Source organism: Simochromis diagramma, unplaced genomic scaffold (genome assembly GCF_900408965.1).
Source record: "Simochromis diagramma unplaced genomic scaffold, fSimDia1.1 OVJJ01000413.1, whole genome shotgun sequence".
NCBI lineage: Eukaryota > Metazoa > Chordata > Actinopteri > Cichliformes > Cichlidae > Simochromis > Simochromis diagramma.
Window position 1 is genome coordinate 2078387 of NW_024386948.1, and position 23512 is coordinate 2101898.

The 23512-nt window shown below is 41.6% G+C and overlaps 1 protein-coding gene across 14 annotated transcripts in view; it reads right to left on the reverse strand.

The window, feature by feature from the left end:
* The window catches only part of LOC120737595 (muscleblind-like protein 2a), a 68928-nt gene that overhangs the window by 35960 nt on the left and 9456 nt on the right, over window positions 1-23512 (reverse strand). For 13 of the 14 annotated variants that reach the window (XR_005696773.1, XM_040038389.1, XM_040038388.1 and 10 more), the window contains one exon: window positions 21979-22891. Coding sequence is in view for 12 of the 14 variants with exons in the window: in XM_040038389.1 (XP_039894323.1) it covers window positions 21979-22152 (174 nt within the window). In the remaining 2 variants the exon portion in view is untranslated. Of the gene's footprint in view, window positions 1-3294; window positions 3305-21978; window positions 22892-23512 lie in introns of those variants that run through there. The other variant, XM_040038400.1, reaches the window with a different exon arrangement.

Sequence of the window (23512 nt, forward strand, 5' to 3'; positions counted from 1 at the left end):
TGCTCTCAAACACTACATCCATACCCAGACAGACAAAATGACAACAAGCCACCAGGCAAAGCTACACACAGGATGTGTCTCATGTACTGTGGCGGTCTGGCGTGTGCAATGATGTGTATTATATTTGACAGGGTAGGGGGACTCCAGCTGAGTAGTGCAGTGAATTGTGAAAATGCCAATGACAGACAAAAAAAGGAAACAGCCAGCTTCAAGTTAAGTGGGGAATGTATTAATATTATATCAGTCTCCTGATATTATTATCATTCTAATGATAGTTGTGATTATTAGTACATGATCTATATATATTATATATGCGTGACTGAAACCCATGTGCAAATTGTCGCTGCTAAGCAACTTAGGAGGCCTATTATCTGTCTTATGTATACTGTTACAGTAGTAGAGTTGATGTCTGTGTATGTACAAGCAATTGATATAAAGTAGTAACTCAGTTTCAGACTTAAGTTTAATAAAGTTTTTCTACTCTTGGATCTGTTTGATATCAAACTGAGTGGAGAACCTTTATAATGGTCATCTCAGGGAGACTATAACTGTGAGCGTCGAAGGGGTTCACCCACCTGCTGCTTCAAATTTTACAAGAGGATGCCAGTCAGAAGAAAAGTGAGGGGGAAAGGAGCTAAAATACTTTGTTTCAGACCTGTTTTTTGTGTTGGAATATCTGAGGTTTAAATCACCAAATGTATCTGTATCGGTTTTAAAAATCCTATATGCATGGCAAAATATACATGAATGATTATTAACTGTGATTCATGCAAAGCTGCTAAATAAATAGTCTCTTCAAGTCTCATCAAAGCAAAAACCAATATAACTATCCTGCTATTCAGTTCTTCGTGGCAGATATTAAAAGGCACTCCCAAACACACTGTTAGTGTTGTTCCAATTACAACTGATTGGAAGCGCAAGAGAGCAAAGCCACAAAGGATATGAAGTCTGTAAACACTATAGGCTCCTTTGCAATCACTTTTTCACATGAGTAATAAGATACATACAAACAAAGTTGATCCCAGGTTCAAGACTTTCAGAGACCTGGGTGCAGAACTATGAGTCAAAAGAGACTGACCTCTAAAACCTGGTGTCAGAGCTGCAGTGAGCCGGCTCTGGTGTCAGAGCTGGCTCACTGCAGCCACTACCTCCCTCCTCCTTCATGGCTCACACGCACAAAATCACACCTGCCCACACATACGCATACTAAATCTCTCAATCGCAACAAGCATCACCCACACACACACATACACACACCGGCTTAGGGATGCAGGCTAATGGATATACACACTGTTTTACTCAGCTCCATTCAGGCCTATCCAGATCAGAGGAATAATGTTAGTGCTGGACCAAAAACCTCAGAGGTGTCCAAACTAATTGAAGCCTTATGCACCGCCACCACAGTCAAAAGTGACAAAAGGTGTGTGTCGGTGCTCTATGTGTGTTTTGTGTCTCTGTGTCCACAAGAGAGGATGCGTAGGCAGGTGTAACTGTGCATGTGTGTGTCTGTGCGTGCAGGAGAAAATGTGTGGGCGGGTATAACTCTGTGTGTGTGAGAAAGGGAGCTGGTGCTGAAGCTGAGCTCTGGACAGCATCCCAAACCGAGTCTGCGGGGAAGCGCAGCATCAATATCGCGCCCCGCAGAGATCACAGACACAGACGGACACAAATAAAGAGACACGCAAAAAAACACACACACCACAGACCCTCACCGCACACTATGTCGCTCAGTTCACTCCAGACTGCACTCTGGAGCCATTACCTCACTTTCTGCTCCATATTCGGTTCATCTACAGCCAGTGAATGACATATGCTTTCTGCAAATGCTCGTCATTAGTCCTCACTTAAAGCGATGAGGTAAATGGTGGCGAAGCTCCTTGTTTTGTGATTCTTACTAAATGCAGGCCTTGGAATTGTAGAACTTTCTCCTTTTATCTCGTCAAACTTTATTTAAGAGCATTTTCTTACTGATCTATTCACGATCTCTCACAGCATTGTGCTTGGTCTTTGCATAAATTTGTTTTAATTTATCCCAGTTTTCATCTAGTCTGTAGGTGGAAGAAGAAGCAATAAAAATAAGTAGTTTCAGGGCTGCCATGGCAATAGAAGACCCAGTACTATTAAACACAGTGAAAGGATTCAGTGCTCGAATTTATTATATAAACATCCATTATTTGCAGGAGATTGCGGGATACAGTTCGTGTAAGCTATATCGATCTCCGCCTATATTTACAGTGGTGTTTAAAGCAGAATAATCAATGTTCAGTAATTTCCCCAGCAAGAAATTTTTGTTTGTTAGCAGGATTACTCAAAAATTTATTGACAGATCTGCATGATATTTGTTTTTACCAGCGGTGGAGATCTTAAAAGCACCTTGTATAATTTGTCCAGATCTGGATCTATTCATTTTTGGAATTATTACCAAAAATAACTGATAAAAGACATTTGGTGCCACAGTTTTTAAAACAAATCATCCTGATATTCGCAGGAAAATATCACAAACTAATCTGCAGATATTTTTCTGGACCCAGAGTTGCAGTTTATGCATATCAGACCTTTTTTTTCTTCTTTTTGTTGTTAGTTACCGTGTCAAATCTCAAAAGACATTAAAAGTTTATAGTGACACAAAAGTCATACAACTTATGTAGATCAGTGGGACTGAAGTAGTTAAAAACTCAAAGGTTAGCAGATGTTAAAACATGTTTCGGCATAAGTGTGTAAGGTAAGGGTGTGTTGGGGACTAAGGCCCCTAGGCAGTTAGCTACCTTTAATAGAAGTCAAAGTTTACTTAATAAATCCCGGTTGCTAATGTGAAATGGGATCCATGAAGACCAGTTTGAGTAATGGGGTCTCAAGACACCACATCAGGCACTCATAATACTGTGCAGTGAGGATCCTTGGACTGTGAAGTTCGAGGCTGCAAGATACTAAAATACCAATTTGGCTGATATAGATAACAATATTTTTACAGTCTTTTAATTTTGTTTTTGTTCTTATTTATTCACCTTTTTGTTTTACGGCAATAAATTAATCTTAAAATAATTTACTGACCTGTTTAAAAGTCTTCAAGCTCTACAGCACACAATTTGTCTACCACAGCTTTAATAAAACTGATTTGACAGCCAACAGGACCGATACTGGGTGATACCTACATGAAGCCAATATATTGATGCATCCCAACTGCACATTGGCTTTTATTGCTATGAAACTTGTCTTGATTATTGTGTATGAGTACGCATGAAAGGCTGCAATCTTTTAGATTGATTACCAAAGCTGGTGTGAACACAGCCTTACCTTTAACGTGTCAAAGTGTCAGAGTTTGTTTTTCTGTTATTGAGTGTCTTTTAAGAGCTTAACCTTCTCTTTGGATAATCATAAGCGGAATATGAATGGGCTATAAATACGTTTAACTGAGCCTCAAAACGGCTTGTAAAACATTAGGTTTCAGACACAAGAAGAAATGAGGTCATTTAAAAGAATTTCAGCTGTGTTCAGACTAGATGTTTAAGGTCAGTGAATCTAAGACTATTACAGGCTAAATCTAGACATGGAGACATAATAGTTAATGCTGAAAAGTTCAAAGCAAAGAGAAGGTTAATAAAAACGTACACCCCAAGACATAGAATATTCATTATACTCATCCAGGTGGTAATTTTGGTAATTGGACACAGCAGCAAAGAGGGATGAAGATCTAACATATGCTTAATCGCAGACATGATAATAATAATTCTTGCTTAAATAAAATACGGCAAGGCAAATTGCAGTTACGATCTAGTGATGGCTACACATATCAATTTGGGAGTGCGATAATGATGGTCATGAATGAAGGGTCCAGGCTGCAGTTTGAAATGCCACACTTGATGATTCAAAGCACATAAGATGAGGTAAGCTTTGTGGAAAGGCACCGCTGCATCGCACATAAAAACGAAGCGTGTTTATGGCTTATGGTTTAAGCAGTGAGCTGGTTCACCAACGCATCGATGACGGTGCTAAAAAGCTGTGGCTGATGACAGTGCTGTGCCATCATCTGGTTTTAAGCCTTCATCCTTTGAGAGGGTGGCAGGCACATGCAAATACACAAACTCCCACACAGAAAGACACACACGCACACACACGCACAGGCCAAGTGCACTATGCCTTCTGTCTAAGCCACCCACTCAGAGCGGAGCAGAAATCCATTCATCGTGGGCATTGCCTCTGAGCAGCTGTCTATGAAAAGGATCTTTGAAAGCACCACGGCACCTCTGTGATTCGTACGCCGGCCGCTGGTGTGTAGCCATAGCTACACTGCAAAATTATACCTTTCTCGAGGATCGCTCACATGGCAATTTCTTATTGCAGGCTGCAGGGTTGCCCTTGTATGGATGAATGCTGTGATCCATGCTTTGGGATACACTAATAACTGCTTTGATTCAGATTGGATAATTATTTGCATCGCAGTGAGAAACAAATGACAATGAAGGCGAGATCAAAGATAAATTAGTGGTTGCTTTCACCTGACATAAAGCCTCAGTTCAAGAGCTAATAAAACATATTACTCGCAGTTATGTCCTTCAAATCCCCACAGCCATTGCCAACAAAACAAAACAGCACTTACTGTTTGCCAAGTTTTCATATACGATTATTGCCCATACAAATGGGCTCCACGTTAGGGCTGTTCCGAGGGGGAAGGGGATAAAGAGACCTAATTTCATAAACAGATTAGGATTACACTCACTTCACCCACTGCGGCTCCTTCAGTTGTTCATGGAAATCAAACAACAATGTTAAAAGCTTTTTTTTCTTTGTATTATATTAACTGCTACTATGTCACATTCACCATATTATCATTTTACTTAATGAGGATAAGTCTGAAGATCTCAGACATTGTCTGCCGTTTGTCTCGAGTGACTAAACAATGTGTGCCTTACTTTAAACATATATCTACAGACTGATATATAATAAAAAGCGTGTTATTTGCAGACCTAAACTGTTGTCTTGTTGTCATTCGTGGCACTGAAAAAGAAGGATAACTAATTTTTCTCAGCAATCCGCTGATCACGCTCCCAATCTGTCATGGCCACACAGTTGACAAACCTTTAGCAAAAGGCAAAGTGGGAGAGAAAAACACATGGCAAACATTTACTGCAGCAAACACGCTGGTATGAGAACACAAAACACACACATACACAAACCTTTTTACACAGTGACAAAGTGCTGAGGAGGGTACAACAGTGCTTCTACACAAACATGACAGAGCTATCACACTGCAACACTCACAGATACACAGAGGCAGGGCTAAGCCTACAGAAAACATCCTCTGACCGTGTGATGCACATTTTAAACTGCCAGTGCTGAACTACTTTGTTGTGATTTTTGTCCTTTTGTATTTTTTTTTCCACGGTCAACTTTGGATGTCTGGATGCACTTCCACAGTGAAAAGACAAATGTTTAGGTACACCACAGCAAAGTCTAATTATCTTCTGAGTCAGCTGTGGCTGCTAAGCACCTGATTCAGAGCCACACTTAAATTAATTTGCTACTATTGTCACTTAAAGCAATAAAACAAATCGAACAAAAGGTAAATTAAAACTATTTTTTACTATTTTTTTTTACACAGGATAATTACTACTACAATTACAAAGCCATAATTACACTACAGCCACTTCTGGAGGTGGCACACATTAGTGAAGTGTAAAATAAATTCACAGGGAACACTGGCTCAAACGGCCCATGTATAACCCTGGCATCTTCATCAGTGGCAGAAACCCCTTCCACAACGCCACCCCGCCTCCTTCATCAGCCCCGGCTGAATGGTCAGAGTGATGACTGTTGTGTGTCTGTGGGTGGCACAGACACAGAGGGCCAGTCTTCCACCCCCTCCACAGAATAGCGCTTCACTTGTGGGCCCCTCCGTTCACCACTGTAACATTTGCATTTTGCCCTCAATGGGCGCTCTATGCTCAGCACTGCTGGAGACAGAGAGGAGCTGCCTATAGGCTGACAGAAGAGCTGAAAATGCCACTGCCAAGATGTCTGGCAACCCGCCTTTATGCTACACTCCTGTGGTTCCAATCAGCCTTAATGGGTAAACTAGGGCCCTGGTGCTTATCCCAGATTGATACGCTCGAAATGAAGCATTGCTTTTCTTTCGCACATCAACACCTCAAAGCGAGAAAAAACAAAAAAACAATATTGATCAATTAGGTAGTGTTGAATCTTAAGGGTCCTGAGATGTGAGTGTGCATGCATTTCTCCATTAATCCCCCCCAGTTTTCGCCAGCAGCACAGAGAAGCTGTGTACATATCTAAGCCCTCGTGATGTCTTTCTGACGTGAGAGTAGTTCTCAGTGACATGATCAATGACAGTGTGATTGGCAATATTGGCAGACTGCAATCCCGAAGAAACAATGAGGGAGGAAAATCATGGGGAAAAGAGCTTAAACACATGCATGGTCAGCACAAACCAGGCACTGGCTACATGATGGCTGAAGACTTTAGAAGTGAAAAGTCACAGAGATGGGACTCTAACTGATAATGTTTAAAGTCCAACATACCTAGCTGACTTTGGCGAACCACAAAAACGACACTAAAATGCTCACAAAGGCAGCTTCTGCAGACATTGCTTTAAAAAAAGCTTCTGCCTTTTTTCCGACAGGACGTCCATCAGAGAAGCTGTAACAATGTCTTCTTCCCCACATTTATCCGATTGTCCTTCTCAGCGTGAAAGCAGGAGGGCTGCTGTGAGAAACTGATTCAAATTATTCTGACGTGAAGCCTGTGATATGTGTAATCCTTTTACAGCATAGCCAAAGAACCTGTTGTAACCCAACTGACCAGCAAGAAGGGGGTGGAAAGGCACTCGCTCTCTCTTGTCTCTCAGCATTCCCACATATCTCCTCCTTTTCTCTCTCCTTCAGTGCCTTGTCTCAGCAGTGTGCCATTTATATCCAGCCTTTTAATGCTAAGCCATTTACATTGTTGAGAAATGACTTGTGGTCTTCCTTTCATTGGGTGTTTGGTTTACAGGTATTTGCACTTGTAGCTATAAATATCCAAATGAGAACATTTCATGGCTTGCAACACTTACAGTACTGAAAGCTTAGCTTAGTTTGAACCCTCAACACTCAACACATTTTGCTTTTTCTAGGGCATCCATGAAAAAAAAACAGTTGCACTTGTTCATAATGTCCTTCTTTCTCTCCTCTCTTAGTTTACTCCAATAGTGTCTTGTTCCAAGGACCCTAACAGCTGGTTATGGGTCAGCCTGTAACAGTTAGAGGAAAGTACTTTGGTGAAAGCCCCCAGCTATGAGACACCAACAGGACAGGCACTCTGGTGCTCAGAAGACTGGGAAAAAAAAGCAGACCCAGTGATCCCAGCAGCCGGTAAAGTAGTGAGGCGCTAGATGCACATGGACAGGGCTTCCCTTTATCCTTGAACCCACAGAATGCTCCCTCTTAAGGATCTTGTTTTGTTTTTAGGCTCTAATGGATCTGTTTGGGCTAATGGGTCTGTTTGAAGCGGTGAGGCCCCGGGACAGCAGGAAACACTGAAAATCCATTATGAAATGATAGCCAGAGGCTTTTTGTTTACATTTAGCCTGGTAATGGAGAACAGGAATCAATGGTGAAAAGCGGGGGGAAAACTAGTCATTTAAACTTAAAAACTGTGGCAACTCCAAACTTCCTTTCACGCCTGATTGTACTCTGCTCAGCTCTATTTAGCATAACATATACAGAAAAGAAAACACCACTGTAGAGCACAGAGACTTGGTATTTTAGAAGCGTCTGCTTTCTTCACCTTCGCCCAAGACACACATAAGACATGTGTTGCCTCAGCAGTAATTAAGTGCCTTTGTTTCATGAGCTATAATCCCTCAGATGAACAAGTGGTAGTGTTGCTGACACGCTTGAGATTACCCAAGAAGAGGGAGGGGAAGGACAGAGAGTGGGAGAGTGGGATTAAGGTGATATAAAGTGTGTTGTTTCTTCCTTTCTTGTTTGTCCTGGGATGCCTGGATATCATGAATCTTTCTCCCACAGGCCGTAAATCTAAACACTCCCACCTCCATCTGAGGAGTGTAATAAAGCCTGTCCTTGCTGATCAAATGTCTTCAGCAACTGGATGTGTTCATTTTTCTTGTTTGGACAAAACAAGAACAAAGAACACATCGAAATTTCATCACACTGTGTCCTTATAAGTCTGTGTGGTAACATCTCTGAACAGTTGCAGCACGTTGTGCATCAGCTAAAAATCACATGCCCATGATCTCATGACACAGAAATGCACTGGGAGTCTTCAGTTAGTTAAATCCATAAAACTCTATAAAAAGAAAGTGCCTTTAAAATGCATTATTTCTAATGACCAGCAGGTAACGAGGAAGATATGGCAGAATTTGCTTTACCATGTGACTGACAAGCTGCAAGCACACAAGTATGCAGTGTCCCAATGATCATTACGTCTGGTTTCCAAACAATGAGATGACACAGCCAAAATGCTCAGCCTTCAAAGAAATTCACTAATCAATGGAAGAAGGGTTATAGACAGTCTGACTCACACCGCAGATCAGGCAGTTCAAAAAAATGTTGGAGTTGTTTGTCTAAATTCCTACTTAGAATTACAAATAAACGCTACACTAAAGATGTTTTGGTAGTCAATATGTGCCTGACTTCATGAGAGAGAAATGAAAAACAAAATATTCTTAATCAATACACAGGGTCTTCATTAATTTTCTGCGCTACTGTGCCTAAATAGTCTGCAGGGTATAAACAATTTTCTATCAGGAGCTGTGATATATATACTTGTTGCAGGTTGTGAAAACAACCTATAGTTTAACCATCTAGGGTATGGATCGAGGAGTTTTTGTGCAGTCGTGGAGCAGCGAAAAAAAAAGAAGCCTATCAGCATTCAGCTGATGGCTATAATAACTAACTATGTTGGATACGAGTGTGAGTATTGTAACCGTCTTTTGAGGAGGCAACGTTCAAAGTGTGGCTGCAGTGGCACCGTTGCGAGGCACCTGCAAAGCCCCGGTTCCCGCTGCTAATCCAGCTGGAGGCTGAAGCCTTGCTTCAGTTAATCTGATCATCTGTGACCTGCTGAGACATGAAACCCACCCTGCAGAGCTCATTTACTCTGTACGCACAAAAACGTAAACAAGTATCAATACAACACATAGAGGGAGATTGGCGAGGAAGCTGACATAGACACTTGGGCACAATCATACAGCGTGTTTGAAGTGAAGCAGCTGTCTCACTTTCCCATACACGTCTAAAACTATATACTATCCAAAAGAAAGGCTCAGCTATGACATTGCCACCTCTCAGTCTGTTGATAAGTGAGTCACAGCTAGAAGACGGAGGCATTAACCTGCTTTCAACAAGCTGTCATTTCCCTATGCTCATCCTGTCAGCTCTGCAATGATATGAGGGCAGTCCTACAGCTAACTTCAACTAGCCATATCGGTGAAAGACATCATAGAAATAGGTTATATGATGTTGATGGCCTAGTTTGAAAAGAACTGTGCCACATCCCCAAGAGGAAATAGCAGAAAGCCGGTAGGCTCTTTTTTAAATTTCCTAATTTTACATTTGTTGACAGATACAATTTCAATCATTTTCTAGCGATCAAAGCCAAAACTACTCCACAGTGGTGCAAAAATAGCACAAATCAGCTACAACTGCTAATGAAATAAATAAAATAATGTGGGAACATGAAAAAAAAGGCTAGCCTACATCTTCTTTCTCTGCTGACACTATCGACCGCATGTCAGAACATGTTGAGGAGTTGTGTAAATCCATAAAACAGATAAAGGAGGATAATGAGATGGAGGGGAGAGAGGAGATCTATTCATCAAAGCCTCTTTCTAACACACTCAGCAGATAGGGGCAGAAACGCTGGATGGCTGCTTACTCTCCTGTTTGGAGATTAAAGCTTTGGTTGCTGACAAAAAAAAGTTGCGAAGTGCAGGTTTATGATTCAACCTACAAAGAAACCAGACAGTTTCTTTTACTCAAGAATTAATTTTACAATCAAACTAATAATTCAGTTATTGAGTATAACCTTGTATCTTTGATCAAACTCTCCATATGTCGGAAAGTTATTTATGTTTAATAAATACATGGTAAGCAAGACAAACCACACTCTGTGTTTCGGACTAACCTAAACATTGCGCGATGATAAATCAAGAGATGACATTATAAAAGGGAGTTAGATAGAAACAGTATCTGTTCATGCAAGCATTTTAATACACTTTCTAGATCCATCTATATGTGTAAAAAAACACACAACACAATATTGCTCATGTATATTGGGCGTGTATGTGCTCACGTAGAAGCCATTGCTTTTTAAAAATTCTTCGGAAGAAGAACCAGAAGGGCAAATAGTAAAACCAGAGTTTTCTTTGGCTAGGTCGATGATAAAACTGATGTTCTTAATGAAAGGAACACATGGTAAAGGGTGGCGATACCAGCAGAAAACATAGCTTGGGAGTGGCTGCGAAACAAAAAGGCCCGCATATTAGAGCGGTACTGGAAGCATTATCTATTGCCAGAAGTCTCGCCTGCACCGCAGGCAAAAAGTACTCACTACGCACCACTGACTTTGTTTTAAATGAAAATACCTCCTTGTCAATTCTGTTTTTCAGACAGAATTCAGAAAGCTGTAGAGTTGTTTGCAAGTGCCTCAGTTAATACAGTACCTTGCTAAAACACCAAATTAGATCCTGGGCACTAGAGCACTCATTTAATGTAGTAAAGTCTAAGATTTTTAACCAGCTAAATGATTGTTTTTAGTCTTTTTTATGGCTCAGTAGCATATTGTTTTCCACTCCACTGGGCAAAGTTTCCAGTCTATGACATCTTGTACACTATTTCTGTTGCAGTGCAAAAGAAGTACCCACACAAGCATGTTGAAATAAATTGTGCGTAGCTATATCAGCAACTAACTTGGATATCTGTGTCACGCTTTCCAAAAGTCTGATTTTATATATTTACTACTGTGGAATCTAGATGTACATGTAGTGATAATTTAAGGTTTGAAAGTGTCTTCAAACGCAAGTTGTTTTTGTGTTTTTGTTCTATACACAACCAAAGGTGAATAAGAGCAACATCACTTGGTTGTTTGTTGGCCCTGGTGATGAGGCCACTGAGGCCTCTTCTCTCTCCTGTGGGCTGTGGAGGCTCTAATCCCATATGGAGATGATACAAACAGTCCTCATAAGTTTGAGAACACTGAGGAAGACAGAGTAGAAGAAGTGCTCATACCTGGTTAAAGTAATAGCTGCCCTTTGGTCAAAGAAATAAGATCAATAAACCAGGGTACAGTGACTCAGCCTTTGAGCTGCAGGGTGTGTTTTATCTTAAAATCGTCCGAACGAGGCAAACACATTGATCACGTTATTCACTTATGTCATCACCTTGCCCTTTTCCTGTTTTCTCCAAGGGAAGTCAAAGCTTCCCTTGGAGAAAACAGGTCCAAAAGGAAGTGAAAGCAAACTGAATTCAGTGGCACTATGGAAATGCAAACAGGACCACATTAGAGAGCGGCAACAGTTTATTTATCAAATGCAAAATGTGCTTTTTTTGGTAAGATGGAAACGGGGCATGAATCACAGGCGGTGTGCACCTGAGCCGTGCGGCTGTTAAACCTGACACTCTTCCTACCACGCGTGTTTTGACAATTTGCGGTGCCAATTTATGCTCACCACTGTCACCACTACTCTTTCACTCTCACCCTCTTCTGTCCCCACCTTCATTCCCTCACCCACCGTGGGTTGAGCCAACTCTGCGAGGGTGCGCTCTGCCAATTAGTGTCTCCCACCTGTCGCTGTGGGTCACTGGAGCAGGCATCTGCTGGGTGTGAAATTGGCCATCTCACTTTCGTCCATGAACTTTTCAAGCCTCCCCCCACAACTCCTTGTTGGCCAAAACACACAACCACCCACCCACAGGAACAGAAATGCTGCTATGACCTAAAGTTGACCTTTATGGTATGGCCACCCTCTGTGGTAGGGGAAAGGAGGCAAGAGAGTGATACAAATACAAATAATACCTCTAGCTTGGGTTTTAAATAGAACAGAAGGATGCACCCTGCCAAATATGTTTTAGTGCATCAAAGGAAACACAAAAGTTGCCATTCCTATTCTGCGTAGTGATATTGCACCATTCCCACAGGTCAAACTTAACACTCTGTGTGTACTTTGTGCTTTGAGTGCCGTTAGGAATGATATCCAAAACTACATAAATAGGACACAGGTGGAAGTAAACACGGCTCATCCTTTATTAACAAACATCAGTTTATTGTTGCTGTGGGAGTTCATAGCCAAGCCAAGAAAAGAAGCGTCGACAAAGCATCATTTGAGAACCAGTACTGGATCTGAATAAGCTGAGTATGACTATGTTTTCTTAGCTTTCCTTCTAATTACAAAGCTATAAAGGGGGCCTACTGTGCTTTTCTTATTATTCTGCCATATTTTACAATGATGGAGATTCAGAAAATGACTTTGCATATATACAGGTAACACCTGTGAAGCTCAGGCTTCAGACAGGATCTGTGTGTGAGGGGCAGCCAATCAGAAGATAGCTGGCTTAAAGAGAGGTTGTTTAGACAGTGACTGAACTAAGGAGCTGGTAAAAGATACATAAGGATGATTATGAACCGTGAACCATGCAAAGCTACTGTAGTAGAGCCCAGCAATTAAAAACGTGGAGCGTAACAGGCTCAGTTTAAGCCTTTCATTCACTAATACAGGAGCCATTTACACTGACGCCAAGACTTTCATCTAGACAGGCTCTATCAAATTACTCCATCATAGAGCTGCTTTAGCCTGGCCTATTAAGCTTGATGCTTGAGAAAAAAAACTAGACTGGCCTTGAATTAATAGTCTGCTCAACCTTGTGCCACTGACTGCAACAGCATACTGGTTTGGGCGATCAGCCATTTCAGACAAAGGCACAACCCCGCATGATCTCATCAGCCTAATTCAGTCCATATGCTAACTCAAAATAAGACAAGTGACTGTCTCTTTATTATGTGTGCCAGTACAAAGCACCAACTTTTTAAGTGCCATTTCTCAAAATGGGGGTCTCCATTTAGCTCATCAGTATCTGCAGCACAGTAGCGCGCATTGGAAGGCTTCGACAAGTAATTATGGCAGATTCCACTTTTACTGCGCAGTCCGTCACTGCCACTCAATGAGCCTGAATAGGATATGAGTCAGAACACTTCTAAAATGGAGTTCACACAGGGCACACTCCATTGTCACTTCTCTTTTTCATATGCAAGCCCAGTGTCAATCACTGTCAGTGTAGCTTTTGGTGCTTACTTTATTAGCAAAATGACTTTTTTACAGTGACATACCGACATGTAGGCTTTTGAAGTTCGCAGCACTGACAAGTCTCCACAAGGGATTGGGATGTCATGGTAGGACTGGTTTACAACTGCCTCTGACACAGCCCAACAGTCATTTAAACAAAAAAAAAAGAAAAAAAGAAGAGGTCCCCTAAAGATTGCCTTTATGTTGCCTCATTAGATGGAGCCAATTAAGGAGATCTTTGTCTCATTATAAAGACTGGCCCCTAGGAGACAGCTGGGCCTGTCTGTCTAACTGTTTGCAGCTCCCAAGGTGCGTCTGCCTACAAACTGAGGGTGGTTGGGTGGAAGCATCTTGAACTCTGTGCCTCTGTAAGCTTGTCCATTTACTTATCACCAGAGAATTAAAGAACCCCGAGGAAGCAGTCAACACATTCCCAGTGAAACGATTAATTTCAGTGTTTAAAATGGGCTACAGCCAACGCCATATGCTTCAGTACACTGGCAATACAGTGATCATACTGCGGCTACCACTAGGCATCGCTTGCCCTTCCAAAGGGAGGAAAAAAACACAGAAGGCTGAAGATAATGATTTTTTTTTCAAGCATGATATACAGTGCATTTTTAATCTAAGGTTAGGTTCCAGTGAATAAAGCAGGTAAATATGTGCTACCCTTAGAAAACCTGAGTCTGTCTCTCAGTGATGATGAAACTACGTATCAATAATTAATGGGGCTGATACTAAAGGTCAACCGCACAGCATGCCTCCTGCCTCACTCTGGCATAGATCTGCCTTCTGCTTTACTGCAGAGGTGCTCACAACAGCAACAACTACTGCAGCAGTAAGGGAGTTTGAGTCCAGCTGGCTTTGAAATCATCAAATGTGAGGATGGCATTGACTCTGCAGCACTGATTTAAGTTACCATTTTTTTTCCACAGGCAGAAAAAAAAAATAATGCAGAAAATGGAGTACTTTATCAGCACTGTGGGCAGCTGAGAGAGATGGAAAAAGAGGATGACTCAGAGGTAGTGGGTGGACTGAGACCAGGTGAGACACTGGTACAGCAGATGGGCAGATTTTCAGTGCTCAGTCGTTCCATCATGTTGCAGGCAGCTCATTGGATGAAGAACACCTACTATTCAATCTGACATTAAACAACAGTAATGCCATACATCTTTTTTTGCTTTTTTTAAAAGAGAAGACATAATAGAGTTCAAGATCAAAACTACAACCCCATTAGGTGATATAACAAAGGCTGCACATTAGCAGAATGGGAAGCAGAGAGTGCTGAATACTGGACATGTTTATCAGGCCTCATTATAGCACTGATTGGAGCGATGTAAAGCAGAACCGCCTTGGTGTATTTTTGATAAAATGACACAGTTTTTCCTGACATTTACTTTAACAAAAGTAAATACTGCTTATTCTCATCTGTCTGACGTCTGAAAACCCATAATTTCCACACAAAATTGCATGAAATATTGTCCGATGATTTTCATTTGGCTCCTTGTTTTATTTTTAGGTTGGCTGCCCACATGGAAAGGAAACATTTTCACCAAAAAATCCTGTTGCTAGAGCACAAGATTTGGAACCAACAGCACCAACAGTATCCCAGCAATTGAGCTCTGATTTCTCAGAGCAGCAAACGAGAAATGTGGAGCTGATATTGTGGAGTTTTTCAGCTACAAATGGCAGACTCACACAAACAACAACGTTGAAGCACACTGACCAACACAAATGTGGGTCAAAGCGGTGGCCCAGTTAAAATATCGGTGTGTACTCTTATGTGTTGATTTTGCTGATCAACAGCAGTAGTGTGAAATTTTAACCTGAAATTTAATTTCAGCTAAAAAAACATGTAACATGTCAGAATAACATGAAATTTAAAAGACATGGAAGCATTTTGGCTGCTCCAGATGTTTTTATTGCTATGCCATGCTCCTTCATAATACTAATTATAAAAGCGTCTTGATCAGACTATCTTAGTCAGCACAAACCTTTTGTAACACAACAAGTAGAGATGTCAGTACATGTCATGTTGTTATGCCGATATCAGGTAACAACGCCGATAACAACTAATACTGACTGTTTAACATCAATGGATCCCCATGTAATATAATAATATAACACGGAAGACAACATTTGAACTTCTACAGGATGTAAACTATCAACCAAATTATAACACACAGTCTCAATGATCAACATATGACCTATAAATGTGACCAGATGTAAAACAGAATTTTCTACACTGCTCAAGGACTCCTTACAAATCCCACTATAACAGTGATCTATCACTGGGGTTTAATGGTGGGTAATATGCTTTCACATGCATAAACAAATGTTTTTGTGGTTCTTCTTTTAAACATTTCCAGCACACAGAGGGACCAGACTGACTTACTAGACCTGAGTAGGAAACAGAGATCTGATCAGACTTCCCTCTCCCTGACTCTTATCTCTATACCTTTGTAGATGTTTTCAGATAGACTGGGGCTGTGGAGGGGGTGAAATCACATGGATCAAATGAAATTTGGCATGGTTTGCACTGGCAAGACAGTGTGTGTGCATGCATTTGTCTGCCTACGAGGAGGCCTGTTTAAGGAACGGTAGCAGTGTGGGGTCTCCTAGGGGCTCATCAAAAGCATGCCGCATCCACTGCAGCCCCACATTAGGCTCAAGTCAGTGCCTCATTGTGTCTGGGTGAATGACCCTGGGGGGACACCAACTCCTGCTGCGCGGCGTACATTCCCCTCCACATGTTTGCTCTACCCAGGGTGTGGCCCAGTTCGGGAGGATTACACTGAGGAATGTAGCCGAGCCCATCTTTTAAAACAAGAGAGGAGAAGCAAACTGAGGCCACGGGCAGAAAGTTCATGTTCACTGAAGCTTCCCACAAAAATTCAAATGTACTGAGCTCAGAGGGGGGAAGCTATGGTTAAGTTACAGATCCATTAAACTTAAAAAGAGGTCTTTGGGCTGCATTAGTGTTTATGTTTCAATGTCTGCTTTCTGTCTTGACAGGTTTATCTGGAGTAAGAAATTAAATCAAGGTAGTAGGCACACTTCTCTTGAATCCTAATAAGAGTTTTTGATAAGTGGCTTAAGTTTTTGCTCTACTTCCCTACCTGGTGAGATCTGTCGTTTACAGACAGGAAACAACCTTAAAGTCCCACCTTCACAGTTTTACTCTTGTATTTTTATTCTCTTAACCGTTCAAATATGAACACCTTCCCTTCTTCCCATGTTCCCTCGCTTCTTTATTTTCAGCCGTCCCACGCCCTCCGATAACACACTTACAGTGGAGCATGCTCTTTTAAAGCACAGTCCGGATTAAGGTGTTCTTACTAAGTGAGGGAAACCAGGGCGCTTCATCCCCATGGGGACTGTGGCGAGCTTGTGATACAAATGAGAAAACACTGCACACCTGAAAGTAGTAGCTCCTATTGTTTGTCCTGCTTCACTGCTTTCTTTTTGACGACTGCAACTTGACGAAACATGATCGCGCTCAGATGCAGCAGGCTACCCCCCACCCCCAGCCCCAACTCTCAGACTACGGAAGCTCATTCAGGCGTGGTGGTCACCTGGTAAAATGTTACTGGTGCAAAAAAGTGTGGGGGAGGAAATCTAAACAGACCGTGCTGTCAGGCATTCAGTCTGTTTTGTAAAGGCTTCAAAGTCTGCAAAGGCACCAGTGAAACTCTAAAATGGCTGTTAATTTTCTGCAGCATTGGAAACATAGCTGATTATTATACATATGTGTCTTATGCTTTAACTTAGAATGAAAAAAACCCCATCCAGGCATGTCAAATATAGTCAAACCTAACCACTGACGAAAGGCTGATGTCTAATGGTTGCACAGTCAATGTGACATCATCACATGACCGGCATGATTGCATTTACTCCATTAAGGTAGGTATTCTCATTCATTTACTACCCAAGCCCTCTCTTCCACTCATCTCTACCACCACCACCACTCTATGATGGTTTCCATGGTCACGGTGCAACAATTATCAAAGAGCTTAAAGGAAATGGCTTCAACCACAACACATCTCTGAAACTACTGGAGACACAGAGCTGCCTCTCTCGGTTTTCTATCATGTTTAGCTCGAATGATGTCAAAGTTGCAACGGAAGAAATTATGTAAACAGATTAAGACAAATCAAGGTTCAAATGACAGCACAGACTTAACGTTCTTGTTTTGACTTACTGATAGAACTATATCTCCATATTTATTTAGTTTAAAATAAGCTAGCTGTATGGAGGTAATTTGCTGCTGACATACAACAATTTGTATTCATATATGACATTTAAATGTCATGTTCTGTCTAGCAGCCACCAAACCTGTCTGAACTTGTTCCATTTGAATGTCATTTTCCTAATTCAGAAGATAAAACATAGACAAGATTGTTAACACCACTAACATATAGAATAGCCTTTTATTCTCATTCTACATGTACAACGAAATTGTGACTATCGCAAAGCAAGAGAACAAACATACTAAAACTATTTGGACAGTTATGGGAGCAGAGCTGGGCTATAATGGGCTCCATAGCCATGTTGGAAATCTGATATGTGGTTGAAAAAACAGTTGACATATCTGAAAAGTTCCCACTGCGAGGTCACCACTCCCAAACATTCCTGTCAGGTCTCAATTGAAACGAATGATACTTTATAACCCCTCTCATGCACACCGACTAAATGTTAGTTCAGCTTTAGCTGGACAGGGATGAAGAAGCTTCTCCTATTTTGAGAGATGATAAATGTAGCATAGAAGGGCTGTTTCTAAAACCCACAGAGTAAAGCAGGGGACAAAAATAATCCCGTAGAAATTACACCATAGAAATGCTGAGAGCAGCACCGTGTGAGGGTGCTGCAAGCGTTATGATTGAGAAAGTAGGAAGTAAACGAGAAAGGAGTGATCCCTCACCATTATTTAACCCATGCAAAACTCTCTAACAGAAAATGCAAAACCAGATATTTCAGATAAAAGAAACATGCACGAGCGACTGTTTGACCACACTACGAAAGTCCCCCTCTAACGTAGACATGCAATTGCAGTAAAACCCATGATCTGGTGGCTTCACTGCTTGCTGGAGTTTCTTATTATTGGAAATCTAAAAAGCCACGCTGTTCTTTGGGTCTCTTGGGTAAAGACGGATCCCCACACAACAGCAATAAGTGAATTATGCTTTCAAATGCAATTTATATCCAGCAGAACTACAACGCCCAATTGTCCGCCAATTCTGCGAGGTATAACTTTCCACCTTCTTTAAGCAGTCCTGCTGCATCATGTTTTAATTGAATTGCATTCATAATGCACCTTTTAGAAGCTGCATTATGAAAAAAAATGACTAAAACAAGTCAGAGATACTTGCAATTTACATATCACCATGCCCCAAGTCATTAGATTTAAAAAAACAAATGCTGTGCAGCCCAAAGTAAAATATCAGTAAGAAAATTAGGGCATAAGTGTTCATCCAAAATAAAATAAAAAGCAAATGCTTTTATTTTGGCAGAGAGCTGACAAGTTTAAGATAAAACTATGATGGTGCAGAGCCGCTGTGGTCACAGAAGTGTTTTTAGAAACTCAAAACAACGACCATTCCTTGGAATGTTTGCCTACTGCTGCTTGACAAGCGCAGCAGCAGTGCTACACCTCCTTCTCTGCTCCTTTCTCAAGCACTACCATTTACGTGTTTATGAGAAAGACCGTTCTGATCGTTGGCCAAGTCATGCCTGGCAGCACCCAACCCTGGCATGATAACCCTATCGGATGAGAAGACCCAGGAAGATGATACGGGCATAATGGGGGTGAAAATCAGCCTGCAATGGACTGAAACACACTTCCTAATGCATAATAAAGCATTCATTCTCTTGTCACGAGGAAAGTCTTTGCGAGAGTGGGGGTGAGTTGGAGTTAAAAAGTACAGAGAATACTGTATTCTCCTTCTGTCAGTGGGCTGGATGGGGAAATTAGGGTTAGAAGGGGTGAAATTTTGTGTCTTTGTCTATACATTTAGCTTTTTAGTTGCATTAGGAGTTAAGCTGGGTTAAGGAGGCAGTCTTCAATGACAGCAGAAGATCGTAGATTAACAGGCTGCCAGACAAGTCCGGGCGGTAAATGTAAGAAATGCTACTGTTTTGCTAGAATACGGCAGTATAATGCAAGCCACTTATGGAAGGGAAAAAAGCCCATGTAGGGGAGAGATACCAGCAAAAAACTCTTATCCTGTGTCATGACCCTTAGATTTTAAATTTTTTTTAAAAAATTAAGAAACCCCCCAAGCAGTAAACCAGCACTTATATGGATCAGGATGGTGTAATAGCTGGCAACAAATACAACAACATCAACGGTGTGGGAGCAGACTTATCTATTTGTTATACCTGTCTATGGTTGTGAAGCTGTAGGTAGGCGTGCTTATCTTTTTTCTGGTCTAACGTATACAAAACACAAATTTGCATGGCATGAGGTAGAGCTGAGCCAGTAATGAAGCCACAATGAAGTTGTGTGCTTGCGTAATAAAGTATACCATGCAGAAAAAAGAACACATTTCACCTTATCTGGGGCAAATTTAGCAAACTTTTCAAGTTTTTGTTTACGTGATTTTATGCATGCAATCCTTAGGACCCATCCACTACTGATGTAAAAGTAATGGATATCTCCCCATATATTTAGGTAGCTTCAGAAACTGTCCCAGTAACTGTCAGGAGGTTTTGCTGTTAAGGAAAAAAAGGCTTACTTGTAGATGGCCTTTGGTCAGACCACAAAAAAAAAAGAAAGAAAGAAAGAAGAAGAAGTCTGGTCGCTGTGGTCAGAAATCCCTTAAGGAAACAAATGGGAATCAGTCGAGGATGCTTGTAGTCCATACCTGAAAATGTTCTGGGTAGAAACTACCATCAAGATTATAACAGAAGTGATAACATAAAGGCATTTTTAAAGTATGTCAATAATGATAACTGAGAACAGGGTTTACAGCATAACTTGAGGCTTTGATATCCAGAAATCCTGAGTGCACATTGTACACATAGACTTTTCTTTTATTCTACAGCTTAAGCCACAGCTGAAGAATGAATTGCCAGATGACTGCCTCAAAGCCAGTGTTTACACAAAAAAATGTCACAGAGCACAGTCTAAACTAAACATAGTATGAGGTTGACTACTCAGGTCATTTTAGTTCCCCTTCAGCCAAGAATGCCAACTTGGAGTTATTAAGGAAATCATAGCGATTGCAGAGATTCCATATCAGGCTTAACCTTACTTGGTGCAACAACAAATCAGTTCTGATTAGAGTCAGCTGTTTGCTCATTAAACAATCACGGCATAAGAGCTCAGAAGATCTGGCAGCTGGGAAAGAATGTCACTCAGTGGCTGACTGTTGGCAATAACTTAGCCAAGGAAGGAGCTTGTAGCAACATAAAAGCAGCTTGTTTCTTTACAGTGTCAAATAAATAAAGACCATGAGCAACTTTGGAATGAAACTGACTTCTTACACATTTTGCAATGTGTTTCATGAAGGTTGCGATCAAGATTCAAAAATGTCCTCTACCATTATTTCACATTTTTAACATTCAGAGAAACGTGCCAATCTAGTAGAACCGCTTTTGGCACGGGCCTTAAAAAATGTGAAATGCACTCACCACACACTGCGCTGTTCTAAATGTGAAATGCAGCTACAGTTTATACCTAAAACAAAGACAAACTCCTTACAGTTCTAGTGTTCTGCTCTAGTTTCTTTGGCTATTTATCATTGTCACATCTGTTTTTCAGTTCTTTTTTTCCCTGCACAGCCTGAAAATAATAAGGGTGCTCTCGGATCTTATTTGCAGCATGAGGGGGGCATGTGTTAATCGACCTTGTTACGACTGGGTTGGCTTTAAAGTGTCTGGTGTTGAGCTAATTTAAGTGATGTTTTACTACTATAAAACTGTGCAGTAAAATCTGTTTCAAACGTACAAATTAAAACAATTTAACTTTTGATAAGGGGGAGGGAGCAAACAAATAAACTACAAGCCTTATTAAAGGGATAAACACTTCAACGTGGCTTTGAAGCTTCTAGTGGATTTTCCCTGAACAAAACGTGGTACAATGTAATGCCGCACATATTCAAACCAAGTATTCAGGCTGACAAAAGCAGATTATCCGCATTTTGAAGATGTAATGCCTCTTCTTGGATTTGTGTGAACCAATATGACAAAACAAGCACTGACTGGTGTTTGTTGGTTGCATGTGACAGCTGACATGCATCCAGGAATAGAAGCCCTGGAGTGACTCAAGGCGATCAGATGCTCACCCACAAGTACTCATGATGGACAAGGCACAGTAATATTAGAAGAACTTCCCATGAAAAAAAAAGAAAACGAATTGCACACACATGACAAAACCTCTGTGGCCTTTTCACTTCACAGGTCAGACTGGTCGGCTAACAGCAGCACAGCGTGGGGACATGACATGACGCGCTGAGCGCACAACCTACAACACGCTGACCATTTGAGAGCACAAAGCTGTAACATTTTGTGTCAGGTATTATACTGCTTCTGCAGAGATGTAATCCAAGTACACAAATGTGTTTTATATCACACGGCAGATATAAACTAACAGTAATCACTTCTGTATGCCTGGGATTGAGAGACAACAAATCAAGCAGCTCAAATTCTAGACGTCATGAACAGAAAACTGCAGTCCTTACCTTTAACGAGTCAAAGCAGGCGATCACTCTCCCATTCTCCACCTGGCAGCTTTTGGGTGGGTGGGCAAATTTGCATTCTTCATCGCTGCGTGAACAAGTCCCGCGTTGAAACTGCCGGCACACTTCCAGGGTCAGCCATTTTGTGTCCCGTATGGAGGCAATGTTTAGAGCCATGTCAACAGCGTTGGCTGTAGAGCCGGGTTGCAGCAGAGCCACTAGGTTTAATGTGGAGGTTATCCTCTGAAGAGGAGCACTCCAGTTAAAAAAAAGAAACAAAAACAAAAATATCCCCAAAAAACAAAAGAACTAAGAAGCAGCAGAACGTGTAGCTATAAATGATCTGCTTCAGGTCAGTGGATCAGGCTTGTCCTTGCAGACCGGAACGTGGAGGTAATGGACTGGCAAAGTCTCTGTGACCTGAACATGGGACTACACTATTGCGCTATTGTGGAGTTTCTCAGTCAAACAGCTAGTTGTTTATCAATCAGTAAGTCTCAGGTGCGAACGTCTGGAAAGGCAGAGGGGGCATGCTCAGAGAAAAGCTTTAGTCGATGTACCCGTGTCCCCAAAATGTCCTCTGCGTGAGTGATGATATCTTTGCAAGGGGTGGATATCAGGGTTATTTTGAGGTACAATGGCACAGTTCAGGATAATACAAAGTTTGTGGCTTTTTATTGTTACCCTCTCTCTGAGCTTTGGCACGTTGGCCAGCTATGCAGCAGCTCCAGCAGCTCTTTACTTTTCCTTCACGCAGATCACAGGTGAGGACAAATCAAGGGTCAGCGATCCTCACAGCCGAGCCGTGTGGCGTCACGATCGCAGAGGGCAAAAAAAAAAAATCTGGAGTTCTTCAGAAACACTCAGCGATCTTCAAGTAGGGATGCTGTCTCACAAGGCACTTTCTGTCAGTGATCTAAAAGGGAGAAGTGAAAGAGAGAAAAGTAGAGACAAGAGACAAACAGAGTGAGGCTATTTTCACAGTGAGAAAATGGCTCGCTAATTATGACGGGAAACAATTTATCTAACAGGCTTCAGCAGGCGTTAACGGTGTTTGTTTTATGCGTGTCAATCTGAATTTGTGTGTGTACTGCCCCAGAGGAGTGCTAGCTCCAAAGGGGACAGGCCTGATAAACCAGAAAAAAAGGCAGTTAAAAGGTTATTCAGAAGCCATTTGAGTCTAAGTCCCACAGTCGCTGCTGTCCGCCTTTGTACGGGGTGACTGCAAGCCCAGTGGCTTTCCAACATATTGCATACAAAGTGGGGAATGGCAAAAGCCACTGTGCTATGAGACAGTGGACAAGAACGCAGAGTCAGAGCAGAGATAGAAAAAAGCCCCGGGGTCCAACCCGCCCTGTAGAGCCATGCACGGAGGGACGAGTTCAGCCAATAGAAAACCGCGCAGAGCAGCACTATTCCGGGCAGTCGTCCAGCAGCCGGAGAGGGACCGAGACAGATGCATATGCCAGTGCCAGACACGATTATGACGCTGCCCAGTGTCCGGCAATATTCACTGGTCTCCCACCATCCAAATTAG